The 27,228-nt window shown below is 49.4% G+C and overlaps 1 protein-coding gene across 2 annotated transcripts in view; it reads left to right on the top strand.

The window, feature by feature from the left end:
• Pnkd (PNKD metallo-beta-lactamase domain containing) overlaps positions 1-27,228 on the top strand; it is a 74,719-nt gene that overhangs the window by 44,278 nt on the left and 3,213 nt on the right. Inside the window, exons 1-7 of one of the 2 annotated variants that reach the window (XM_034497877.2) lie at positions 5,124-5,303; positions 23,715-23,830; positions 23,940-24,052; positions 25,057-25,115; positions 25,628-25,720; positions 26,051-26,214; positions 26,815-26,901. In XM_034497877.2, coding sequence (XP_034353768.1) covers positions 5,143-5,303; positions 23,715-23,830; positions 23,940-24,052; positions 25,057-25,115; positions 25,628-25,720; positions 26,051-26,214; positions 26,815-26,901 — 793 coding nt within the window. In that variant the 5' untranslated portion in view covers positions 5,124-5,142. Of the gene's footprint in view, positions 1-5,123; positions 5,304-23,714; positions 23,831-23,939; positions 24,053-25,056; positions 25,116-25,627; positions 25,721-26,050; positions 26,215-26,814; positions 26,902-27,228 lie in introns of those variants that run through there. The other variant, XM_034497876.2, reaches the window with a different exon arrangement.

Below are 27,228 nucleotides of genomic sequence, written 5' to 3'. Positions count from 1 at the left end.
CACCTGCTTCTACCGGTGCTGGGATTAAAGGGGTACACCACTATACCAAGTGACATCTCTCTTCTTTAATACTGAAACAGCTCCATCTATTAAGCTCCTCCATGGTGTTATTGATGTCATCATTGTTAACCATCATCACCATCATCATCACCATCATCACCATCACCATCATCATCATCACCATCATCACCGATGATATCCCGTAAGTCAGCTAAGCACTAGGCATCTAGTGAAGATAGGCTGTCCTTCCAAGGGACAGAGCTTTGGCTGGTGGATGAAATAAGGAGCAGGCATGAGAATATCTGCCTCCACCCCTAGAACCTGGAACCTGTGTGTGTATGCATGTACATGTGTGGGCGTGTCTTGTTTTTGTTTTTACGTGCGTGTTTTCTATCTGCATCTATGTCTGTGTACCACTTTCAGACCTAGTATCTGCAGAGGCCAGAAGAGGGTGTTGGATTCTCTGGGACTGGAGTTACAGACAGTTGTGAGCTGCCACATGGGTGCTGGGAATCCAACTCTGGTTCTCTGGAAGAGCAGCCAGTGCCAACCACTGAGCCATCTCTTCATCCCTGTTTTATCGTTTGTTTGTTTGTTGAACCAGGGTCTTGCTATGTAGACTTGGCTAGCCTTGAACTCACAGCAATCCTCCTGCTTCAGACTTACTGGGCCTTACTTCAGACTCAGCGCTCGTTCATCCGTGCTGGGATTACAGAGGTGTTCTCCCATGCTTAGCTGCCCGTTCGCTGTTGCTGTTTGGGGCATGCATTTGTTTGTTTGCTTTTGAGACAGTGTCTCACTGTGTAGCCCATGGCCTTGAACTCATGAACCTCTTGCCTCATGAGGCCTTCCTATTGCTGAGCTTACAGGCATGCACTGTCACACACGATTGTGCTTCTGATTTTTAATGGACCCAGAGTCACAGAGACAAACTTTAGCCTTGGCAGTGCCTCTGAGCTACTCTAGGGAGGAAGAATTGTGTGGCCAAAGACCTGGAGTGTGTGAGTGCTCGAGGACAGCTAGCTCCACCGTAGCCTTCCAGATGTGGACCATTCTGATCCATTTGCCTTCCATCCAACTGTCCTGCAGGGATGGATCCCACTGGTCAAAACAAGAGAAATCCAGTCTTCTCATAGTCAAAGTTATCAGCAGCAATACCATTTCCAGTCAGCCATTCTTTCCTTCTGTCATTCGCTCATTCATTCATCAAACACTTAATGCTGTCTTAGGGCCAGGCGTTGTACATCCCACCAACTTCGTGGGACTTATGTTCCAGCAGGAGGGAGTGACCCGTGAGAATCACAGACAATGTCCAGTTGTAAAGTGAAGTTTGAACTCTTCCACTCCCGTCACCTGTCTTGGTTTCTCTCCTATTGCTGTGAAGAGACACCATGACCAAGGCAACTTACAGAACCGTACAACTTCAGAAGGTTAGTCCATGACCATCATGGTGGAGATGGCAGCCAGCAGGCAGGCATGGGACTGGAGCAATGGCTGAGAACTTACATGTTGAAACAACAACCACAAGGCAGAGAAGGAGAGCAAGAACTAACTGGGGGCAATGTGAGCTTTTGAATTTTCAGAGCCCACCCACAGTGACACACCTCCTCCTCCGACAAGGCCACACTACTAATCCTTCCCAAACAGTACCACCAACGGGCCATATATTCAAACATGTGACCTATGGGGACCAGTCTCATTAGAACCACCACAGCACTGTAAGTAGTAATAGAATGGGACCATCAGGGGCCTCTGGGAGGACCGACTATTTTTCTACGTGCCTGACACCTTAATGAGTTTACATTTGCAGATGCTCCCTTCTCAGCCTCTGTGTTACAGTCATCTTGGGGCACACAATTTGTCATCCATGGGCTTGTCCTAGGTATTACAGGCCCTGAAGCATCTACTTGTAGATGCCATAGCATCCTCCCCACCCAGGTAGATAGAATGTAGCCATTCTCCTGCTCAAGGTGTAGATTGCTTCTCATCTTCCAAGTGGAAGGAGCATGTGCAAAGGGCCTGTCTCAATTTCTTTTCCCATTGTTGTGATAAAATGTCCCTAGAAAAGCAACTCAAGGGAGAAAACGGGTTTTATTTTGGTTTTGAGACAAGGTCTCAACTATATAGCCCTGGCTGGCCTAGAACTCACTACACAGACCAAATTGGCCTCAGACTCACAGAGATCTGCCTGTCTCTACCTGGGACCAAAACAGTGGAGGGCTGTCACTTTAACTCACAGTTGAAGACTACATTGCATCACAGTAAGAAAGTTAAGATACCAGAAGCCTGCAAGCAGCTGGTCATCTTTCATCTGTAATCAGGAAACAAGGATGGTTGAATACCTGCTCTCCTTTACAAACAGTTCAGTTGCAGCCCAGGGAATGGTGCCACCCACAAGTAGCCCAGAGAGGTGAGATGATCTCACCTCAATTAGCCTAATGAGAACAGTCCTCCACAGGCAAAGAGGCCCACCTCCCAGACGAATCAAGGTTGTGGTAACAACCTTGGTACTTTTGAGGGACCAAGCAACCAACCCAAAGTAACAAGCAGAAGCATGTCGTTTGAGGAGGTTGAGAACATAGGCTCTGCTATCGAGCAGAGGCTCCGTGGGCTGTGGATGGGACTTTGACATTTCAAAGAACATTTAGTAAGTATTTAATATGCAGGTGGCCCCATGCCAGGCACTGGCAAGCTAAGATGAATACATTAAATTATAGTCTCCAGTCTGAGAAGGCTAGTGAAGCCTGAGACTACATGCTGATACAGTCAGCAAGTGGAAAGGCGTGGCATTAGTATCCTACCAAAGGGTACTGAATGCACAAATGTGTGCTTGCACAAGAAAGCACGTGAGATCTGAATCTATGGAACAAAGGATGAACAGCACTGCAGGCAGAACACAGTGTGTACAAAGGCATGGGAGTGCAAAACAATATGGTAAGTTCTAGAAGCTGTGAGTTGTTAGGTATTACAGGGCAGAATGCAGGAAGCGGATGAATAGCATTTAGCTTGCTAGAACAGCAGATTCTCGTGTGACAAGGGGAAAACTACAGCAGATGTGGAGCAGTCATGGACTACCTTCCAAAACAGACCAGAGTAGGAGAGGCTGGCTCCCTGAGCCTGCGTGAGTTTGCTCAGACACTCCCCTTCATTCTCTATCCCCAGCCCTGCTGTGACTCCAAGAAGTTCATAAACAGGGTCTTGAGTTTATTATCTGTAAACGAATATAGGGGTGTGTGTGTGCAAGCACCTGCCCATGGTGGGACTGGGGCTAAGGTTAAAGATTAAATTGTGTCTCCTGCAGGCCCTTGCCTGAGCCTGCATTTCCTGTTTCAGCTTACAGGGACTGTTTTAATTTCTCCATATAATACTGTTTCACAGAGCCCTCCCTGCAGCAGGCTATGTCCACAATGACCCACAATCCTTCAGTCTTGCATGCACAGAGACAGAGACACAAAGTCTCTTGTGCTGGTCATGCCTTCTGTGACTTTGCTCTTTGGTCTTACTCTCATGCCCCAGGCCTTGGCAGCTTCAGCCCTTTCTGTGCCAGGGCACTGGAAATAAATCTGCAGGGAAGAGACTGGGCAGGTGCAGGCTACAGGTTGTGTCCTTCAAGATGTTCCAACAGAAGAGAAACTGAATGCCTCGAGTTTACAGATTAAAGCAAGGATTGGGTGGGTTGCAGCACAGTTAAGGGAGAATTATCCCACTGTTTTTTGGTGGGGTTCAAGTGGAGGAGAGTGAAGTATAAAATTGTACATAGGAAACCTTCAGCTACACAGTGCACTGTGACCGGCTCTGAGACCACAGATGTGAGGTCTGGTTATCTAGGGCTCTCAGGCTGAGCACAACAGTCAGGGAGGAAAGCAAGAGCCTTTCCTCACCTGCTTCCCTCTGCCTGTCTCCCAGTGGGAGTAATGGTGAGCTTGCCTTTGCAGAGTTTCCTTCCCTTCCTGCAGAGGGCTAGGCAAGATAGACTGCACACAGCCCCGCCCCGGTTCCTTTGTGCCTCAGTTTGGATACTGCCCCACACTTGCTCTCACACCCAGCTCCACCCCATTGACTAGGACTGCTTTTAGAACTCATTAGGAAGGCGAGGAGATACAGATGTGGCAACCAGACTGGGCATGCAACTGACGATGTCTAGCTGCTAGACCTGGCTCTGCCAGTCATGGCTGCATAACCTCGATAAAGTCTCTGTGGACTGTGGCCTCTTTTCAGGGTGAAATGTCACATGCCTTCTCCATCTAAGTTGATCCACTGTGTTCCATATTGACTCCCCTATTCGCTTCATTATACGTACCACTATTTCTCATCACATCTATGTTTGTGAGCACATAACATGTGCACATGCATATACATGCAATTATATTTGTTTGCCCACTTAATCTCCTTACTGTAGTCTATAGCGTAGGCTCCAGGAATGAGCCCATTTTCCCTATTAGAGATTAAGCCCAGGGTCTGGCACATGCTACACTATCAAACTATTGCCTGGATATAGTGCATTTGTGTGGTCTCAAGCACCATATCACACCACAACTTGTGGGAGTTGTCTTCTCCTTTCACCGTGTGGGTCCAAGGATTCAAACTCAGGGAGGCAGATTTGGTAGCGAGTGTTTATCCGCTAAGCTACCTCTAGCCTCTGTGTCTTTTGACTACCTGAAAACCTGGCACAGTGCCTTCAATTGAGTGAATGAATAAATGAACAGCAGAAGATCCAACGAACTCCCGGGTGCCTTCCAGCTGATAAAATTTAGGAGTCTTAAGCTTTCTCTTCAGGAGGACCACTCCAAGGCCTCTCCCAGAGTCCCCTGCACGGGAAGAGGGAAGGACCGGCCTGTATCGCAAGACTCTTTGCTTATGTGAACCCTGATTAGCACGCGGTTAAGCTGGCTCGAGCTCCGCCTCCAGACCCACCAGTAGGGGGAGGAGCCAGTCCGTCCTTAAGCTGTGGATTCGCAGTGCCTGCCAGGCCACAGCTGGCGAGGGGCCGGGTCAGAACGCGATGTGGTGGGCGGAGCCAAGTGCCCCCCCCCCGCACCCCCTAGCGCGCTGGTGCCAGGAGCCCCGCCTCTCCCCGCATGGGGCCGGGGCGGGGCTGTCGCCTAGCAACGCTCAGCCCCGCCCCCGCCCCCGGCCCCCAGCATGGCTTGGCTGGGCTGGCCCGCGCCTTGGTTGTGGGTCTCTGGCTGCTGGCTGCTTTTCTTCGCCTTCGTGGTGCTCCTGAGTCCCCGCAGCTGCCAAGAACGACGGGGTTTCCGCGGCCTCCTCATGACGCGCAGCCAGCGGCTGCTCTTCCGAATCGGGTTAGTACCCCGGCTCAGATCTGTGCAGGCTCGGGAAGGCGGGCACGCTGGGAGAATGGAAACAGAAGGGATACCGGGGGTGCCGGGATGTCTAGGACTCGGGGTTCCTAAACCACCGGAGCAGAAGGATGGAGAAACGGGCTGGAGAAGCCCCTGAGTTTGTTCTGAGTTTAAAAAGCAAAGAGTTGAAGAACTAAAGAGTTGGGATGGGATGGATAGGAAAAGAGGAGCAGGGGGCACAGATCCGAGTTGGTAGGGTAGGGAGCCGGAGGACTCAGGGAGGGAGAGGGCCAAGTAAGATGCTGGAGCCCAGGGAGTGCGGGAACTGGTTCAGGGACGAGTTCACCCGGCCGCAGGGCAGAGGTCAGCAGATCGGGCTCCCGGTCTCAGGTGCAAGGGTAAAAGCGTGCCCTAGATGTCTAACTTTGCTCCGTGTGCTCCTGTCCTTCTGCACATCATCCAACACTCCACACCTCTGGGTGGGTTGTTCTGTCCCTCTCGTAGTTCAGCTCTTTAGGTCAATCTAGCCCTGTCCCTTTTACCTCTCACTGCTGGCACCCAAAGCCCTCGGCTGTGAAATTTGACCCAACGGCCAGCCACTGGATCTCCGTGACTTTCCCCCTAGGCAACTCTCCCTCTCTCTGCCCCTGACAAGAGTGATAATCATCACTGTTCTTCTGCATTCAAAAGCAGGGAAGAAACCGGAAGACAAGCTTCTGAGGGGCTGTTCGGCAGGACCTCAGATCACAGTTGAGGGAAATCGATGTAAAGACAGGAATCTTGGTCTGTGTCCAGATTCCCGGGAAGGCCTAAGACTGGGGATTTCCTTAGTTTCAGAGACAACACTGTGCAATTAACCCTTCCTCCCTCTCCAGGCCATCCCCCACTACTCCCCAAAACTTCAGGCCTGGAGCTCCATTTATGGTCTCTAAAGTAGAAATATAAAAGCCTAGTGGGCTGAAAAACATTCTAGATAATGCTCTGACCAAATCACCGTTACTTCGTGGGTTGTTTTGTTTAGCAGTAAACTCATGAGGTGGCAGAGTTTTTGTTTGTTTAGTTGGTTGGCTTGGTAGGAACGGCTCACAATGTATCCCAAGCTGGTCTTGAACTTGTGATCCTCCAGTCTCCTAGGTTGCTGTCATTACAGGTGTGTAGCACCATACCTGACTAAGATTTGTGACTATCACTGTATTTTGTATCTGGATTTTGGAAGCAGGTGTAAGGTTTTATTTTGTTTGCTTTGTTTGTAATTTGTTTGTTTGGTTGGTGCTGGAGACTGAACCCAGAGCCTCGTGATGCTAAGCATGTGCTCCACCACTCATCTGCACACCCGAGTCACTAGAGTGGGGCCTGTGTGTGTGTGCCTGTATGTGTGTGTGGATGGATGGATGTGTATATGTGCATGTGTGTGTATCTGTGCATGTGTATGTGTGCATGCATGTGTGTACATGTGTGTTTATGTGTATGTGTGTGTCCATTTGCTTTGGTTTGGGTTTTTTAAGTTTTCGTCACGAAAGTCCTGGGAATCATGTAGCTCTATTTAGAGAAGGGATTTAAAATCTACTTTTAGCACCCAAAATTGGTAAGCTTGAAGTCACGCAAATGTCAGAGGAAGTGGAAAACGGGAATTTCCATGAGGAACTAGAATCAGAATTCCTAAGATCAGAATGCCAGTAATCACGTTATTAAAACCACAAGCGTCTGGGTATTCCTAGACTTGAGATTTGGGAGTTTTTCACATCCCTTAAGTTTGATTTCTTCTTCATAATTTTTTTTGGGGGAGGAGGGAGTATTCGGGTTGAGATGGGACCTTTCTATGTCCCAGGCTGGCCTCAGACTTTGCAGCCGTCCTGTCTTAGCCCTGTACTCGATTGCAGACGCACACTACTGCACCAGCTCAGATCCGGGCCTGGACTGTTGAAGGACTGGCTGCTCTTACAGTGAACTCAAGCTCTGTTCCCAGAACCCACATGGTAGCTCAGAGCTGTCTAACCACAGTTCCAGCGGCTCTAACATCCACTTCTGACCTCTTTAAAGGCATCAGACACAAACACGCCACACAGATAGATACACATGCAGGCAAAACACCCATAAACAAACAAATCTAAAAGGTTTTTTTTTTTTTTTTCAGAATTCAGTTGTTCCATGGGGTTTTCCTTTGTCTAGATTTCCAGGTTGCCTTAAAATCAACTTTCAAATTTTGCAGAGCAGAAGGGTGTGCCTGGAATAGGATTTCCAGACCCTGCTGTTCTGTGGTCTGAGAAACAATTAGTCCAGTCCCTTGAGGGGAGACATTGCTAACCTTCAGAGTGGGGCAGGGATGCTGGCAGGAAACATGTGGCAGATGTATAGGTGGCGTTGTGAGGTGCCTCCAAGCCTGCAGGAAGGATGGATGGACGCAGGAGCCCATCCCCACTCCATAAGCTGAAGGTATGGCCAGGAGGACCACAGACAGAATATTTTGTTGGGGCTGGAAAGCAAATAACAGCACTTGTAAGTGATCCACAGACAGAGGAACAATTCATGTTATTATTAGTCATGATAATCCCACAAAGGGCTGTCCTCAATGGTCACTATTATCTGGGCATGAGAATAACTAGGCTCAGCTGAGGGTAGATCTGACCGATGTGGGCTGACATTAGGCACTGGGACTCTGAGAACCAGGGCAGAGAGTAACTAAGCATGTAGTAGACAGGGTGGCTGGACAAGTCACCTTTTGAATTCTGGCTCAGCTGCATATTGACCATGTGTGGCCTTGGGCAAATATTCTTTCTGAGCCTGGCTTGTTTGCACCTGCAGAATGGGGAATGGTGTCTTGCCTTCTGGGGCTCCTGTGAAGGCTTCACGAACCCGCATGTGAGTGATCAAGGAAGAAGAGCAATTGTGTGTAGCGTGTGATGGGCAGGAGGGAGATGCATGTCCTCCTTAAATTCTCTCGCAACTGTCTTCTAAGTTTATCCAGCCACGGCTAAGAAATGCTGTTTCTCTCTCTCATTCCATAACACCTAACTGCCCTGGGTCAGGACTCTGTGGTCACATGTGGAAATGGGATCTGGCCAGTGTTCTCTATAGCTGACTTTCAGAATGAGGCGATAACTCTGTCTGAACTCCTGCAGCAGGGGATATGACACTTTATTCTGGCCTCCTTGCATAACTCTGTGTGTGTGTGTGTGTGTGTGTGTGTGTGTGTGTGTGTGTGTGCAAGTGTACATACACACGTGCAATTTAATATTTTTCAAAAGTACCTTTTTAAAAAAGAGAAAGATCTCCCAGGCTACAGATGTAGCTTAGTGGTAGGAGGCTTCTGTACTATATGCAAGGCTTGACACCCATCACGAGGAAGATTAGGTAAGAGACAGGGCATGTGAACATGGCTCCAAACTGTGGCAGAGGTAGGACCCAGCAAGCTCCCTGGGATGGCAGGGGACAACTAAGGAGCCTGTGATCAGGAGAATAAGATTGTCTCATGTGGGTCCCCTTCACCAGCCTCAGTTTCCCTTTTGCCCCTGTGCCTCCTCAGGGTAGTAGAGAGGGCTTGCCAGAGCAGAGCTCTGTGGAGGGCCTGCCTGTTGATACGAGGCAGGTAGAACATGAGGCTGGATTCTTGCAGCACTGAGGGTATCCTGCACAGCTGAGGTGGGCAGTAGCTGGTCTCTGCTGATGTCCAGTCTTATCTGACCAAGTCTCTGTTCATTTTTATACATAAGAGACCTTTTTTTTCTTTTGGGGGTTTGATGGTTGTGAGTCGCCTAATATGGGTGGTAGGAACTAAACTCTAGTCTTCTGGACAAGCAGCAAGCACTCTTTAAAAAAAATTTTTTTTAAGTGCATTGTTGTTATGCCTGCCTGTATGTCTGTATGAGGGTGTCGGATCCCCTGGAACTAGAACTACAGACATCTTTGAGCTGCTATGTTGGTGCTGGGAATTGAACCCAGGACCTCTTGAAAAGCAGCCAGTGTCCTTAACTACTGAGCCATCTCTCCAGCCCCCCAGGGGACCTTGCTTGACCCCCACTCCAGCCATGTGAGGAAATTGATGTGAGCAGATCCCCGAGACGAACCTTACTTTTACCATTTGCGAAAGAGGAAACCTCTCGTCCAGGCCAATGGGGTCCACTGACCCAGTGTGCAGGGTGGCAAAAGCCCCAACGTGAGGATCGAGGACCCTTGAGGAAACATCCTCTTGTTTGTGGCCCAGATGAAGACCAGGCGTTGCGAGCTGGGCTGTCAGAGACATAGCTGACAGTATCCCTAAGCGTTCCCATTGGAATTTCTGATTTAAATTGGAAACAGGAGCCACAGAGATAACTAAGGCTTCAAGTCTGGAGTTCATGACTCCTACAAGTCCTCTCAGCTCCACACAGGAGCAGGCACACACACCATAAACGTAATACATCAAAAATAAAAAAAAATAAAATAAAAACAGAAACAGCCAGGTGGTGGTGGCCCATGCCTTTTAATCCCAGCACTGGGGAGGCAGAGGCAGGCGGATCTCTAAGTTCAAGGCCAGCCTGGTCAATAGAGCGAAATTTTAGGGCAGCCAGGACTATACAGAGAAACCCTGTCTTGAAAAACCAACCAACCATCCAACCAACCATCCAACCAACCAACCAACTAACCAAAAAACAAAACAAAACAAAAACCCAGAAACTTATTACTTCTCTGTTCAGATCCCTCTGTCGATATCTCCTGGAAGGCAGAATTAGCTCTCTGTGCCCTGCCCACCCCCAATGGCAGGAACTAGTTTACTGTTTGCCAAACACTGCCAGCCAGTCCTTCCTCCCAACTCTTCTATCCCTGTTCAGATTTCACCGTGTTCCAGAGGCCCAGCTCCATGTTGTGACGACCCCACCTGTGCACAGCAGTGTCCCCATCCCTGCTGTTCCATTCCCCACTGCCCAGCTTTAGTCTCAATAGTATATGACAGTGATGTGTACTGGCTTGTCTGTCTGTTTACCAGTTTCCTCCTCCCACCTGAATATGGCCACACGAAGAAAAAAACCTGGTTACTACTGCATCTCAGCTTCCTGGCACATAGTCAACCCTTATCAAATGTTCTTGAATGGAGGGAGGGAGAGAAGAATGGGAGGATAGCCTTGGCCCAAGTGCCATGTCCTCCCTGAAGCTGGCTTAGCCTCCTTAGCCCAAATTCACCTTTGCCTCCCTTGGGCCTGGCTGTATTATCCTCCTTAGAGCTTTTAGTGTGTTCTCCTCTCCTGGGCTTAGGCTCCCACAGGCTTGCCCAGGGATCAGGGTTCTGTTGAAATGGCCTGTGCTGAAAATGACTGACAGAGGAGAGAACCAATGGAAGTGAATCCCAGCACTTTGGCAAGGCAGGTGGCCTGGAGCGCAGGCCTTCTGGCAGAGGCTCACTGAGGGGCTACAACTCTGATGTGTTTCTCACTTTGCCTGAGTACTCCTAGGGGTCATAGGTCTCCTACAAAAGATGGCTGTCCTCTGCAGGGGTTGGCAAAGATTGGGAAGGCTGAGAAATCCCAGACTGGAGGCTCAGAGTTTGCATGCCCTGGCCTCTCCTGGGCATGTGGAAGTGACCTCCAGACATGCTGGAGGCTGCAGGAAACCCTTACCCCAGGGCCTCGTCAGCTGCCTCATTAGCTTGGTCCCCACCCCACCCCCCAAGAAGCACACAACAGGGTGTGACTGTTTCTAAGGCCTTAAGCCAATCCTGCTCAACAGAACCCTGTGACCTGCTGGCCCTCCAGGTCTAGACCTTCAGCCCTCAGCCATTCCAAGTTTGTTATTAGGTGTTTCCTATCACTGGTCACATGTAAGCCTGGACAAGCTGAGTCTTGGCCAGAAATACCCGTGACCACCACCCTGGGTCTGTCTCACCACCCTGAGCCTGCCTCTTGGGTTACAATAATGTCTTGGGTCTCACTATACTCAGGGAACCCACATATATGGAGTACCTAAGCTGAGAAGGAGGCAAGGGAGATGACCCTGGCTGCTGTTATGTTCTGGGGCTACAGGACCCCCTTCATTTGGCATCCTTCTGTCCCATACTGGCCTGAGGTAGGATCCAGGCCCAGCTGAGGCCAGTCACTGGACAGCCTTCCAGCTTCCCTCAGGGCTGCCCTGGGGAGGAGGAGCAGGAAGGAGAGCCTGTGTTGTGTGTTCATCAGAAGACTGGCTTGGGGGAGGGGATGTCATCTTACTGTCAGCTGTCCCCATAGCTTCCAGGACCTTAGGCTGGCCTCAGATAACAGAAGCCATGCCCTAGCTCAGCAAGGCAAGGGAGGGGTGCATTGTGAGCCCAAACTAGGGGGCCAGCCCTGTTCCCAGCCCTGTGCCCCAGGGAGGGTTCGGGGAGGGCTGTAGCTCAGCAGCAGCCCCCCACTTTCTCCCACCTGGGTCCCAGGGGACCGATTAGGAAGCTTTATTTTCTCTCTGATGTGGTTATGGTGGGTAGAAAGGCTGTTCCAGGCTGCAGAAATGCTGAGTCAGATTTCTGGATTGGGAAAGGTCGAGCTTAGTGCGTGCCCCAGCATGTGCCAGGACCTAGGTTCTAATTGTAGAACTTCAGACTGTAGAGGGGATGGAAGAGGACAGATTCTTCTGTTGCTGTTGTTTTGTTTTGGGGTGTTGGTGTTATTGTTGTTTTGAGACAAGTTCTCATTCTGTATCTCTGGCCAGCCTAGAAATTCATAAGAGATCCACCCACCTCTGCCTCCCAAGTGCTGGCATTGAAGGCTACCACATTTGGCCCAAAAGGTCAAAATCTTAATGTGTACTGGACACACAACCCTAGTAGCTTGTTCTGATACACTGCTGTGAGTGCTGTCCTAGATCTCAGCTTGCTGGGATGTGCCTGGGGACCCCATGCAGAGAGTGGCTGTCAGGGTTACCCTATTAATCACATGGATTGTTAGAGGCCTGGGGACCCCATACAGAGAGTGGCTGACAGGGTCACCCTAGCAATCACATGGATTTGTAGAAGAAGAGTTGAACAAAAAGGAGAACAGGCTGCAGAGCAAGTTCCTCCTTTGTGCACTGAGCATTAAAAGACCAGAGGCTGCATATCTAGTAATGACTGAAGAAACCAGGGGCTGTGGGCTGGGGTGTAGCTCAGTGGTAGGCCTGCTTGCTTTTCATGCATCAGGCCCTGGATTCCATCCTCGAGCCTTTGCATGGAGCCATGGCATCCAGGTCATGTTGGCTGTGGGACACAGCTTCTACAGTGACTCTTCACAGTGTCCCCTCCAGGTACTACCCCTTCTACATTCTCCTCTCCCTCTGGCTCCCAGGGCATCCTTGGAATCACTGGCCTGCCAACACTCCACTCCAGGAATTATAGAGCCTTAATTTCAGAAATCCTTGTGCTGGGTGTCCCATCCTGACACCCCCAGGGCTCTGTCCTCGCTACAGTGAGTGCAGAACATCTGCCAATGTCATGAACTTGCTCATGTAGAAGACACAGCAGTTGCCAGATCCTGGGTCCCCGAGACCAGACCCTGGGTCCCCAAGACCGGATCCTGGGTCCCGGAGACCAGATCCCAGGCCAAGTACCATCACCCTGACCTATCATTTTCCTCCAAAACGGTTTTCAGAGGAATTGGGGGATCCCTGTAATCATTCAGGGCCACTCATCTAGTCCTACGCCTGACTTGAGGTTTGGGAAGGATTTTAGTGGTTGAGTGGGTTGCTGATCAGGGTTCTAGGGAGATATTTCTACCCACTGACCCCCATCCTGTGATCTGACCAAGCAAGGCCCACACCTTTAGAACTAAGTCTTTTAGTTAGAAAAGATGACAGAAGTTCTATTTAGTTAACAAAAATGATGGACTGGGTGTTAGGTCTATATTGTATTTTAACAATTACAATATGGTAATATAGTTGTGTTCAATTTATATCTGGGAGAAAAGAGTCTTAACTGGACAGAAAGGGGGAAGTGTTGTGGACAGCCCCGGCCTTGTATTGGGATACTAAGTCCCCTTTCCTGTGAAGGGCTGCAGAGGAGGTGTGAGTGTTACACAGGTGAATTCTAGTGAACCTTCTGCCCATCTTAATTTGTAAAATAAAGGCTGGAGCCAGTGATTGGGCAGAGGAAGGGGAGGTAGAGAAATAAAGGTTGGGGAGAGAAGAGAGAGAAGACGATGGAGGAGGATAACTGGGAAGCAGGAGGTAGAAGGACAGATGCAGGGTCTGGAAAACCCTCAAGTTATAAATAAGGGTCTCATAGCTGGGGAACAGAGCAGTGTAGTGGTGAATCTGCCCAATCTAGGTGTGCAGAATATATTCATAATTACTGAGTTGTGTTTTTTTTGACCGGTCTTATTTGGGTTGGAGATTTAAATATCTCCTGCAACATACCCCCACACTTCCAGGCTTCATTTCCTGTCTGTAAGATGAGGGTATGATACCTGCCTCAGATTTGAGGGGCCTGAGATGACCCATGGGGAAACCTGGGCTCACTCGTAGCTTGCTCTCAGGCTTAGGCAAGAAAAGCTGTGGCACTGGAAATTGTTGTGAAAGAGACGGTGGTGAGCTCCAGGGAGGAGCCAGAACCCGACCTGTGGTACCTCTTGTGGACGTCTGTCCAGTGTTCCTTCCATTTTCTCACACTCTTCTGTCTCTCTCTCCCTTCCCTCCATCTCTGAGGCCCTGGATGCAGCCTCCATGACAAGCAACTTTACGATCTTATGTCCTGTGACACAGCCCCCACCCATGCCATTGAATCTGGGTGACCTGTTTGGCAGAACACCCTGCTCATCCAGGTCCATGGGGTTAGTAGGGCAAGAGAGTGCAGAGGTGGAGAGGACTTGAGTTGGGCAAGCCACCGCCATTAGGCTTGCTGGGCCTGCCAGCCCTGGCCTTGCCTGGGATTCATTCTTGCCAGGCACTGTGCCATGTACTTGCCTAGCCCCTCCCCAGCCTTTCCTAATCTCTAGCCGGCCTTTCTTGGATGCCACTTGCTGTTCTGTGCCAGTGTAAGAGTTCCTGGGGGTGGAGGGAAATACCGGAGTCACAGGGAGCCACGCAAGGGGCAGGTGGGAGACTGCTAGCCTCAGGCAGGTGCTACCCCATGAGGGTACCATGGAATCCATAGGCACCAGGTCTGGGGAGCTGGGGTTGCCATGTGTTCTAGATGGAGCAGTTGTCTGATGGGAAGTTGTCTGATGGCATCATCAGTGGCTGCATCTCCTAGGAGATAAGAGTGACCTTAGCTCTGAATGTTACTTAGGACTTCAGTAAGTAGAGAAGCCTAGGGGCAAAAACGGGGGGGAGAGAAGGGAGGAGGAGGAAGAGGAGGAAGAGGTTTTTTATTCCTTTCTAGAAAGCTATCAGAGCAGGGGCAGGGAGCCCAGAGCTATTTCTTGTTGTGATCTTTGAGATAGGGTCTCAGTAGCTAAGCTGCCCTCAAACTCTGAACTTCCCGACTCCACTAGTATTATAGCTGTTTACTTGGTACAACTATACTTGGCTTATGGGAGCCAGAGTTTTGAACCCAGGGCTTCATGCATGCCAGCCAAACACTGTGCCAACTGAGCTACATTTCCAGACCAGTTGTTTGTTTCTTTGTTTGTTTGTTTGTTTGTTTTTTGAGACAGGGTTTCTCTGTGTAGTCCTGGCTGTCCTGGAACTCACTCTGTAGACCAGGCTGGCCTCGAACTCAGAAATCCGCCTGCCTCTGCCTCCCAAGTGCTGGGATTAAAGGCGTGCGCCGCCACCACCACCTGGCTCCAGACCTGTTTTTATTTTTTTGTTTTTAACCCTTTTTTTGATGGGGGAGGGGGCACATGAGTTCCGGGCACACTATATGCTCCGAGGACAGCTTGTGGGAGTCAGTTCTCTCCTACTATGTGAGTCCCAGTAATGGAAGCCAGGACATAAGACTCAGCAACAGTCATCTCAATACCTGTGTGTCACGTGCATGCACACACTCGTGAGCACACGTATACCACAGAGGCCGTAGTACTCTGGTAGAGGTCAAAGGATAACTTTTGGAAGTCAATTTTCACCTCCCATTTTGTCCTAGGGTTTCTGTTGCTGAGATGAAACACCATGATCAAAATAACTTGGGGAGGATTGAGTTTATTCAGGTTACACCTCCACAGCACCATTCATCCTTGAAGGAAGTCAGGGCAGGAACTGGGAGGCAGGAGCTGATGCAGAGACCATGGAGGGGTGCTGCTTATTGTCTGTGCTCCTCGTGATTTGTTCAGCCTCATATACAGTCTGTACTCCGCTCCTCAACTCAAGAAATAGAACATTGCAGATGGGGCAGGAGGTCCGCAGTCCCACCCCCTCCCCAGGGCCGAGCAGTACTGCCGGCTAGGATGGTGACCATCTTCAGCATCTTATCCTGAACAGGAGCTGGGGTGGTTTCTGCATGCAATGGCATTTCAATAAATGTCAGGGTGTTTTCTTGGCAACTTGTCTTTCAGTATATGATACTTATTCGGACTCTGTGCGTGTCGTGTCCTGGTTTTCATCATTTGTTTTGCTAGCTGTGTAGTTTCCCACAGTGTGGGTATGGCCTGGCTTATTTTTATATTTTGCTGTTGATGGACATGTAGGAGGTTTCCACCCTTTCACTCTGGGGAGCACAGCGGGAAGGGTGGAGACTGTCAGGGGGTCAGATCAGGGAGCAAGAGTCTCTTGGGAACACTGGAGGCCAAGGCAGGCTCTGAGCAGGAGCCAGACTCAACCAGAGGTGGCACATTTGGAGCTTTGGCCTTGTCTGTAGTTTGGACTGGAAGCCAAAATTGGGTAAAGGAGGCTCTTGCAAGACCTTGGGATGAGCCCATGGACCTAGCCCCTGTATGAGCCCACCCAGAGCAGCAGAAGGCAGAACTGAGAAAGAAATCCTCATTTGAAAGACAGGGCTAAAGAGGAGGGGGAATGCATAGACCCCGTGACACTCTGAAGACTAATGATACCCAAGAAGGAGTTGCACTCAGCATCAGAGCCATGTGATGTCATTGTGGTGGCAGGGGAGGGGGAGGGGTGCCAGGCCTGCGGAGAGTGTCCCAACACAGCTAGGACCTCAGCTTCTCCCCAACCCCCAGCCCAGGCCCTGCTTCTCCCAGCCTGATTGACTTGACTCCTCAGGCTTCCTTCCCCTTGGCTAACAACCTGCAGGATACCATCCAGACTGTTGCTTCTTTCTTAGCCCTGCCTCTTCTTTGCCAGCATCTTCTTCCCCTGGATCTCTTCATGGTCTCTCTCTACCCACTTACTGTCTCCTGTTCCTGCCCTTTGCCCCCTCTGGCCACCTCAGGCTTCCTGGCAAAATTCTTAGAACATGGCACATTTCCTCCTGCCCAGGCCTTGGTTCTTTACTACCCCAGACACCTCACTACAGGCACCATCTCTCAGTTTCCACTGCAGTCTCCTGGCTGAGAGGACAGGTCTTGGTTCTCTCCTGCATGCACAGGGGCCCCTTCCCTCCCAGTGGCTCCGCTGATAGTTACTGATTCATCTGTTCTCCAGTTGAATGCGTGCAAGTTCCCCTGTTTTTGCCACAACACAATTATTGCCACGGCAGGGAGCCTTTGGCTTTGTTCTGTGCTATCCACACAGTGTGCAGCAAGCACAGTAAATATTTTCCAAATAAAATGAGCCCAAGAGACTGGCCTCTTGTCCGTGGCCCCTGCACTCACAGATCCTGCCTTTGTTAGTGCCACAAACCCACAGCACACATATTAGCACTGGACAAGGAAGGCAAGAAATGTCTCAGCTCTTCACAGATGCAGGCCATCTTGCTCTGGCTGCTGTGTCGGCATCTGACAGAGTTTGGGAAGGAAGTGGTGATTTTGAAACCCCTTCTGCCATCCAATTCTGACTGGGCGCTTTCCATGTGTTCTCTTACTTCGTGCCACCTAAGTTTTATGTGGTCTTGACTGGGCATCCTGGTTAAGAGTGAGGAAACTTACCTGTTAGGCTAAGGACATAGGCAGCAGGACCCAAGCTGCTGTGGAGCCACAACTGCTGCACTTTCTATGAGTGAGAAGGGGAAGAGATGACAGACTGATTCCCGGGGTGGGGTTGGGGAGGGAGGGTGGGGTGGTAATTGTATTTATTGTTGTTTAACTTTTCAGTTTGAAATAATCTTAGATATGTCAAAACAACACAAAAAAAGTTCCTTGTACACCTAGCCCAGCCTCTGAGATGTTAATGTTTCATGATTACACTACAGTTCTCAAAAGCAACAAATTTGTATCAATAAGAGACTGTTAACACCATCCGACTGTATTCACATGTAGCCAGCTGAATCACTAAGTCGATTTTCTGGTCCTGATTCTGATCAAGGATCCTGCACTGCTCAGTTCCTCTGCCTGTCTGATGTTGAGCACTGGACTGGTGTTTTACAGTGGTCCCTCCACCTGGGTTTGCCTGCCAGTTTTTTTCTTTTTCTTTTCTTTTTTTTTTTTTTGTCATGAATAAATTATGGTTGTGCATTTTGGGCGTGAAGACCACAGAAGGGAAGTTGTGCCTTCCTCCATGGTCAAGTATCTATTGTTACAGCTGAGATTAGTGTTTGTTTGTTTGTTGCCGGAGCTAGAAAATGCATTTTTGAGCTGGGCAAGAGCCTTGCTGCTCCCTGCAGCCCCGGGCCTGTTTTATCTCCATCCATTTCAGGTGGAGTCAACCAAGCTATCTGCTGATTGGTTAGCATCTTGTGAAGCAGTCAGTTTGAGACTATGCAAATCTCTCTCTGATGGTGCCTGGCGACTTGCTCCATTTCCAGGTGTTAGCCTGCGCTCCTGTGCAATAGAAACTGGAAGTTGTGTTTGTGCATTGAATGAAAGCAAGCTGAGAGAAAGGGAGTAAAGTCAGCGAAGGCTTCCCGGACAAGGACTCAGAGCTGGGACAGAGTCTAGAGCAGCAGAAGGATGAACTTCCCAGGTAGACCTGCCCAAGAGAAGGTGTGTAGTTAGGATGGCTCAGACCCAGTGGCTCTCACTAGTGCTCCAGATGCCCCACCCCCACCCCACTGCCCTCCTAGGCCGTGTACCACCTTGAACTCAGAAACACTGACTTGACATGAGGCAGCTGACACAGGCCCATCCGAGTTCATCCCTCTATCAAGTCTAGGAAAGAAAAAGTGTTTGCTGAGCGACCTTCTCAGGATGGGTCACATCCTCCTCAGTCACACCTAGGGAGAATAGATGCCTTGAAGGTAGTCTGTTTCACTGCCCGCCAGCAGTTGTGTACACCAGGGTCTCTCAGGCAAGCAGTGCAAGAAAGAAACCTTGATGTCTTCAGGGTACAGATGGCTCCCAGCTGACACCTACCTCTCACCAGCCTCACTCCCTGCAGTCCACCCCCTCTAATGATCAAAGGAAGGGACACTTCCCGTACTTTCTGGATTAGATTTGCAATCCTAATATATCTTTTAAGTTTATGTGTCTCTTTTCTCACTCATGTTTCAAATTAGTTCCCCCCTCCCTTTTGTTTTTGTTTTTGTTTTGTTTTGTTTTGTTTTTTCAAGACAGGGTTTCTCTGTGTAGCCCTGGCTGTCCTGGAACTCACTCTGTAGACCAGGCTGGCCTGGAACTCAAAAATCCACCTGCCTCTGCTCCCAAGTGCTGGGATTAAAGGCTTGCGCCACCACCGCCGGCTCCTTCCCCTTTTTTACATTTGCATTTTCAGGTATAATTTTTATGTTTGTTGATCTTAAAAAAGGAAAGGAAAATAAATGCTGGGGCCCAACAATGTGAATGAGGGGTGTTATTTCTGACCCACAGGATTCTTTAAGAATCTCGGGATCTAAGTTTCTCTCCGTTTCTCCTTCTCTAAATTCCTAGTGTAATAAAATACACACAAGCAAAGAAGCCGCCACACACTGGGGTAGAGTGTGGGGCCCTGGACTCCAACCCCAGCACATAAAGAAGGATACACTGATATTTTCACCCCTGACAACCATTTTCAATGACCATGGGTCTTTTCCCTGTAGAAATATCTAAGTATGTACTCATCCCTCTCCACAAGCGAAGGTCTGTATATCGTTCAGCTATTCAGAAGTCTACCATAATCCTTCTTCCTGCATCCTCATCATGGGTGTCTAGGTTGTATCTAATGCTGCCCCACATCCCACCCTGACTGGATATGTCCCTTCTACCAGCTCTTTACTGTTACAACAGAGTATGCAAAGAATTAGCCATGAGCTCAGGGTCCAGTCTGCTTCCCTGAACGCCTACTCGGCCTGCCCCCTATCAAATGGTCTACTGTATCCATGACATTTTGTTTATTCTCTGTGTGGACACGTGTGCTATAGTGCTAGGGTGGAGATCAGAGGACAACTTGCAGAAGTAAGTTCCCACCCTCCACTCTTGGGAGTCCCTTGTGTTGGGGTCCAGCCTCAACACAGGATCGGAGTTCTCAGCTGGAAGCAGAGATATCTGGAAAGCACAGAATAAATATACACAGACTACTTTTTGGGTACAAGCTGACAGGCAATTTTTCAAGGCTTAAAGTTTCTCTTTTCTCTCACTCTCTGCTTTCTTTCTCTCTCGCTCATTTACTTGCAGCTTGAGGCTGCACACACTCTGCGTTCTCCTGCGTGCGCACTCTGCTTTTCTCCTGTGCACTTTTCTTTTCTTGAACTCCCACACTCCGACACACCTGTGCGTTCCCCTCTCACTCTCATGCACACTCTTCACACACCCTCACATACACCACATGCACTCTCCTTTCACTCACACACATACACACACTCTTTACACACCTCACATCCTCTCCTCACTCACTCACTCTCCGCATGTTCACTACTCTCTCACCTTTCTCTTGCCCCAGTCTTTTATTGTTACTCCAAAAGTAGGTAGAAAAAAGTCATTGTATAATCGTTGCCAAATCAAATTCAAAAGAATAACCACGTCCCACAAAGAATCAAGAATTACAATTGTTCCCCAAAGTTTCAAGCTTCCCTATTCCCAGGCCTGTAGCCAAAATAATAATAATAATTGCAAACTTATCATTATTTAAACTTTAACTTTTGACTTATTATACTTTAGAGCTCAGAGCTCTGAGGTCAGCTGCTTGCATTTTCCTCTGAAGCTCTAATGATAAATGACATGGGCAAAGCTGCCAGGCAGTGGCCAGAAAGAATCAAGTTAACCCTTAACTCAGCAGTTCCACTAGCTTTCTGCTTCTGTGCATTGCACACAATGACTCTCCTAAGAGTCCCAGTGTTGTGACTTAGTTTTACTCGTATATAATTTTATGCATTCTATACTTGCTTATCCAGGAACCACTCTTAAATGTTGTGCAAAACTTCAGTAGTTTTTTTCTTTCTTGGGGTCCCAGTGTTGGCTCTATTTCATATTCTAATAATTTCTTCAAATTTTCTTTGGAAGTCAAGCATTAATCTGGAACTACCATTGTGCAGTTATTGCAATGTTTCCAAGATGAGAACACACAGCACGCACCTGGGCCATTAGGACTGTGCTGGGCTGTGCCCTGTGCCTCAGTTTTTAATTGTTTAAGAATCATTACATCAAGGAACATCTAGTTTCACAGAATTCACCAGAGCAGAAGGAGAAAGAAGTCAGAAAGTCAGATATAATAGAATAATTGCACACACCAAGGCCAACTGAAAAACAGTCACACACAAATGAGATCTACACAGCGTTGTCCAGGGCTGAGGTCAGGAGAAACGGGAACAACTGTTTTTTTTGTTTTTGTTTTTGTTTTTGTTTTGTTTTGTTTTTCACAGAGCTGCACAGGCTTCTGAGATGTCTCCATCCCGGGCTACTGCGGGCAGTCCCTTATTTCAGATGGCGGGTCCCTGAGAGGGATGTGTCTCCTGCTTCTCAGACACCATCCTTTTCTACAAGGAGCTGCCGCGGGCTTCTGAGATGTCCCCATCTCAGCCTACTGCAGGCAGTCCCTGTCATAGTGTGCTGTCCCCAGCACCCGGGGGTCAAGCTCAGTAGTCAAGACTTGGCCTCTAGCACCTTTCCTGCTAAGCCATCTTGGTGGCCTGGTCTACTGCATTTGAAACGGCAGCTCTGTCTGTCCCTGTCCTCTGCTTTCAGCTGGTCATCTTCCCTAGTTTATCACTGCATCTCTTGTACTAGAAGGTCAGCTTCGGGAGCAATGACTGTCTTGTGCAGTGTACAGAGCACCTGACCAGTCAGCAGGGATCAATAAATGTGGCTGGAAAAGTGAATGTCTAAGGGACTAAAGCTGAGTTGCAAAGGAAACCAAAAGTAGAGGGCTTATAAAAATGGACATAGGGGCTGGAGAGATGGCTCGGTGGTTAAAAGCACTGGCTGCTCTTCCAGAGATCCTGAGTTCAATTCCCAGAAACCTCATGGTGGCTCACAACCATCTGTAACAGGATCTGATGCCCTCTTCTGGTGTGCATGAAGACAGCATACTCATATACATAAAATAAACAAATAAACAAATTTTAAAAAGGAGTGAGGGCATAAAATACAGAAGGCAAAGCTTTTCTTGGCATGAGTAATTGCCAGGGCTGGGCAGGGTCAGAGAGCAGAAGTTGGCTAGGCTGCAGCTGAACCCTCGCTGCCAAACTCTCAGGGACCTACTTGGTTTGTCCAAACTTTGCAAATAAAGCATCTAGTGTTTTGCCAAGGGGCTAGGGAGAGCCTGTCCTTCTTTGTACACACTGTGAAAGATTTAGGGTCCACCTTCCATGTCCTCTCAGGTTTCCAAGCTTGGGATGCCGTTAGTTTTCTGACTGGTTTGATACATACTCCAAGCACCCAGTGCCTACTCACACTGTGCCTGCCCCAGCTTCCGTTTCCTGCACAGCAAGGGCCCAAGCCAGCTCCTTCCCTTCCTGACAGGGATAAATATATAATGTATCCATCCCAATGTAATAGAAAACCCAAGGGCAAGGTAAGGTGCTACAAACCTGTGACCCCAGCACTTGGGAGGAGATGGCAGGAAGATCATGAGTTCAAGGTCATTACTGACAACATAAGAAGTTTAAGGATAGTCTGGGCTACACAAGGACCTGTCTCAAGCAAACAATAATGCCTAAATAAATAGGTAACTAAATTAACTAGTTAAAATAAAGTCACTTGTTCAAACAACAGGAAAAAAAACCCTATTAGTCAGTGTACAAAGGTAATAAGGCCACTTGGCCTTACTTGTGCACACTTACAGCGTAGCACTGAGACACAGGCAAAGGGATCTTAAGTTTGAGGACACGGTGGGCAATACAGCCAGATTCTGGGGAAAGAAGGGGAGGGGAAAGCAACAAAATCTGAAGTCTTTTCATTCTTCCGTCTCTTTCCACTTGCATTTTCAATTTGTTATTTAATGTCATTCTAAATAAAGAAAAGCCAAGCACGTGCCTGGTGATTCTAGCACTTGGGAGGCAGATGTGGGAGGACCAGGGCCGCCTGGTTACTTCACAGCTACATAGTGACAGTCTACAAATGGAGTTCAGGCCAAGTGACATAATAAGGCCATGACTCAAAGGGAGAAAGAGAAAGAGAGATGGGGGGAGGATAAAAATGTAAATTCTGAGTAAGAATTTTTTTCCATTCATCTTTATATTGCGCAGTGCCAGTCTCGCTTGTTTGTGGTGCTGAGCATTGAACCCAGTACCTGTACATGCTCGGTGCTCAGTGCTCGGTGCTTAGTGCTCTACACTACGTTATATCTCCAACCCCTTTATTTATTTATGTATTTTTTAAATGTGAGACATGGATCTACCTTCAGGATATAAACTTATTATATCCTGAAGATCTGTCTCATAAAAATTTTTAAAGGCTTCCAAAAGTCAGGTCACTAAGAATCCAAGAAAGTGACGTTGGCGCGTTGAGGTGTTGGGCCCGAGGGGCCCTTTTGAACTGGGCCCTTGATGGCTCACAGCTTTTGTTTGGCATCCTGGTCCACTTTCCTGAACTACATATAGCTGGGATGGCAGTGGGGCAAGGGTCAGGCCCTCCAGCCTCACCTCTGGCTGCTTTTCTATCTGTTAAGTAGCCACAGAGTTCTCTGTCTGCTGTCTGCTGTCTGCCATCTTTTGACCTCAGACTTGCTTTCTCTACCCTGGTGGCTTCCAAAGTTGATCTCTGAACCAACAGCAGCAGCAGCACCTGAAGTGGTTAAAAAGTAATTTCCAGGGTTGAGATGTAGCCCGTTTGGTAGTGTTTGTTTAGTGAGCATGAAGCCATGGGTCCCATCCCTGGCATCGTAGGAAGCAGGTGTGGAAACGCATGCCCACAATCTCAGCACTGGGGAGGTGGAAAGGCTGGAGAGCCAGAGTACACGGTCACCCTTGACAACCTAGTGAGTGTGAGGATAGCCTAGGCTATGTGAGACTAAGTAAAGAGCAGAGCAAAACAAAAAATGGAGATGGTAAAGTGCTTGACTAAGGGTGTCTGTGGAAACAGAGATCCTAGAGATGTGAGGCCTACAGACATGGAAGAGAATTAACCTGACCTCAGGCCGTCTGCCCTGCAGGTATAGCCTGTATACCCGAACCTGGCTCGGGTACCTCTTCTACCGACAGCAGCTTCGGAGGGCTCGGAATCGCTATCCCAAAGGCCACTCCAAAACTCAGCCCCGACTCTTCAATGGTAAGCTCTAGCTGCCCCTGGCCAGCACCCCACCTTGCTCCCTACTCTCCTTCTCCGCCTTACCCCTTCAGTGGGCTCCCACTGCCCGGCCTCTCTGTCTGCCCCCCAGGAGTGAAGGTGCTTCCCATCCCTGTCCTCTCGGACAACTACAGCTACCTCATCATCGACACCCAGGCTGGGCTGGCAGTGGCTGTGGACCCCTCAGACCCGAGGGCTGTGCAGGTGAGGAGAGAGGGAGCAGGGGTTCTGGGAGTCACTGCAGGGGACTGCCAGCTTTTCCTGCCAGTCTGGGGTTGGTCCTGGTTCCCATAACTGTGGGCTATGCTGCATATGGGTGGGCATCCTCTCACACAGAAGCACCTCATAGAGCATGGGGAGTGGTGCCCTAGGCCTGCAGATGAAAGAAGAGCAGAGCCAGAGGGTGGGTGGGTCCTAGGACTTGGGGTCTGGCAGTTTCCAGTCTGCCTCTTACCCTCTTTTTTACCCTGGTGTATATTCTTTTTTCATTCTTATTTCTATATTTATTTATCATTGGGGGGGTGTGTGTTTGTCCTCTCTCCTGTCCTTCCCCTCCACCCCCAGGTAGGGTCTTAGGAAGTAGCCTCAGCTGATCTAGAACTTGATATGTTAATCAGGCCCCGTCCTCCTCCCCAGTGGTGGGACTCTAGGCATGCACCACCATGCCTGGTAGAACATTTCCCCCCATTATATATATGGGCATGGTGTGTGTATGTACGGTGTGTGTGTCATGGCATGCACGTGGAGATCAGATGACACCTTGTGGTTATCACTTATCTCTTTCTACTTTTATGAGGATCCTGGTGATGGAATTTACCTGCTGAGCCATCTCACCAGCCTTCTTTCTTCTCTGACCTCTGTCAGTACCTGGGCCTCTCTGCTTTTCCCTTCATGTTCATATCTCCCCCCCACCCCCGCCCTCTTGTGTACGTATGTGTGTTATATGATAGTAGGAATAGAACCCAGGTTATTTCTCAATGTGAGTGAATCTATGTCAACTCTTGATGTCCCCTCTCTCTTCCCTGCCCCACCCTTATTTTCTGGATCTCTGCTCTTCCAAGTCCCCTTTGCCAGCTTCTCATTCCTTAGCCCGTCTCCTGCCTCTCTTCCATCTCTCCAGCTGTCGTTTCCACACAGCCCTAACTAGACTTGGAGTGTCTCTCCCTCTGTATACTACCCCCACCCTCAGTATCTCTTCTCTCCTCCAGGCTTCCATTGAAAAGGAAAGAGTTAACTTGGTTGCAATTCTCTGTACCCACAAGCACTGGTAAGGGGCTGGGAATGGTGGGGCTATGGTTACAGGCAGTTTTACCTTCATAGGTTGGGCTCAGAGGACCACCTGGGGGACATCAGGATGAGCGGGACCTACATTCCTCATAAAATCACTCAGGCACCAGCAGAGATGAAGAGATGGGTTGGGTCACTTATGGCCCTTAGCAGCCTGAAGGCTCAGTGATGGGCAGGCATTGTTGTGTTCCATTTGCAAGCAGGTAGTAGGCACCCACAGAATGAGCACCTAGTTAGTTAGTGGGTACAGAGGTCAGAGTACAGAGGTGGGTGTGGTCAGATCCACTTGGGGGAGTTTGAGGATAACTGGAGCTGAGTGAGAGTCCAAAAGGGTCTGTTAGAATTAGTCATGGGAGCATAGCAAGTTGAGGGGTGACTTAAGCAGGGAAAAGGCTTGAACAAAAGCCAGTGGATACTTTAGGGAAGGAGGAAGTCCAGGTATGGTTGACCTTTGAAGTCCCCGTATGCTAGCTTAATTCTGCCATCCCACAGGGACCACAGTGGAGGAAACCGTGACCTCAGCCGGCGGCACAGGGATTGTAGAGTGTACGGGAGCCCTCAGGACGGTATCCCTTACCTCACCCAGTAAGTCCCCAACCCAAACACGAATGGGCATCACCTGTCTCCTGCCTTCAGTCCTCCAGGGTGTCAGTAGTTGGATCTTTTGTGACACTCTGCCTAGCCATTAGACAGCTAAGCAGAACCCACGTAAGAATAAGAAGAATGGCCCTGTTTGTCCCAAGATGACCCAGCCATGGTCAGAAGAGGAAGGCTGTGATCTCAGCCCCTGGGCACCTGGGCCTTCTCCCTGTTGTACAAGTCCCCCTCCTATAAGTCACCCAGCCTTCAAGCCTGGTGAGGTGACAGAGACCAGAATGACAGAATGTCTCTCTTCCCTGTTGTTTTGTGCCCCAGCCCCCTGTGTCATCAAGATGTGGTCAGCGTGGGACGACTTCAGATTCGAGCCCTGGCCACCCCTGGCCACACTCAAGGCCATCTGGTCTACCTGCTGGATGGGGAGCCCTACAAGGGTCCCTCCTGCCTCTTCTCAGGGGACCTGCTTTTCCTCTCTGGCTGTGGTGAGTTTCTGCAAAAGAGAGGGGAACAGAAACAGGAGGGACAGGGAGCAGGGACAAAGGCCAGAGTAGCCACTGCTCCATGTCACATTTGGAAGTGTTGTTTTCCATCATTCAGTGGCTCACTAGCAGTCACCTCTGCTCATGTCGCCTGACTATTTATGTTCTCAAGGTTCTCAGAGGGGAAGGACCTAAGGAGAGGATCCTCTAGGCACAGACCCTATGGGACACTAATTTCCACTGGGTGGGACCTAGTTCTCTAAGAAAGTAACTGGGGAGAAGAGACCGTGGGAAGCAGAGGATACTTGAGACGGAAGTACCATGGGTGGGGAGGACCACAAATCCTAGACTGCTGAGTCCCAGAGAACAGCCAAGGCTAAGACTGTCTTGGAGAAAGGAGCATGCCTACCCACCAGGTCTGGACCACAGGAGCCCAGCCCTCGACATGGAACTGTGTGTGTGGAGGGGGCCTCACACACCTCTGCCAGAGATTGGGCAGAGCTCCCATGAGGAGGGAGTAGAAAGCTGCCCAATCTGGTTCTTAACCCCACCTGTGCATACTTTATACCATGCTGTGTCCTTGGACATATGATCCCAATGCAGGACGGACCTTCGAAGGCACAGCAGAGACCATGCTGAGCTCACTGGACACTGTGTTAGACCTGGGGGATGACACCCTGCTGTGGCCTGGTGAGGTGCCCCTCCCCCTCATCCCCATACTTTGCCTGGCACCAGAACCCTCCCAGTCCCTCACTTTCCTAGAGACAGGAGATCTCAGCTCATGGCCCAAAGGTAACAGAGCCATGGGGGTGGTGTAGGGGGAGCAGACACTGACCTCCCTCCTGGAATGTTAGACTGGCTGGGTGATGTCCACGCCTCTCATGCCACTGTCCCATTCCCCAGACTGACCTTGGCCTCTGTGACTCCTGAGGATTCAGAGTCCTAGAGAGATATCTAATTGTTCAGATAATTATAGTCAAAGCCCCAAACAGAAAGTAGCATTTGCTTATCTGAGAA

Source organism: Arvicanthis niloticus, chromosome 3 (assembly GCF_011762505.2).
Source record: "Arvicanthis niloticus isolate mArvNil1 chromosome 3, mArvNil1.pat.X, whole genome shotgun sequence".
NCBI classification, from domain to species: domain Eukaryota; kingdom Metazoa; phylum Chordata; class Mammalia; order Rodentia; family Muridae; genus Arvicanthis; species Arvicanthis niloticus.
Note: the sequence above shows the minus strand (reverse complement) of the source record. Positions and strands in the feature narration are given on the sequence as shown.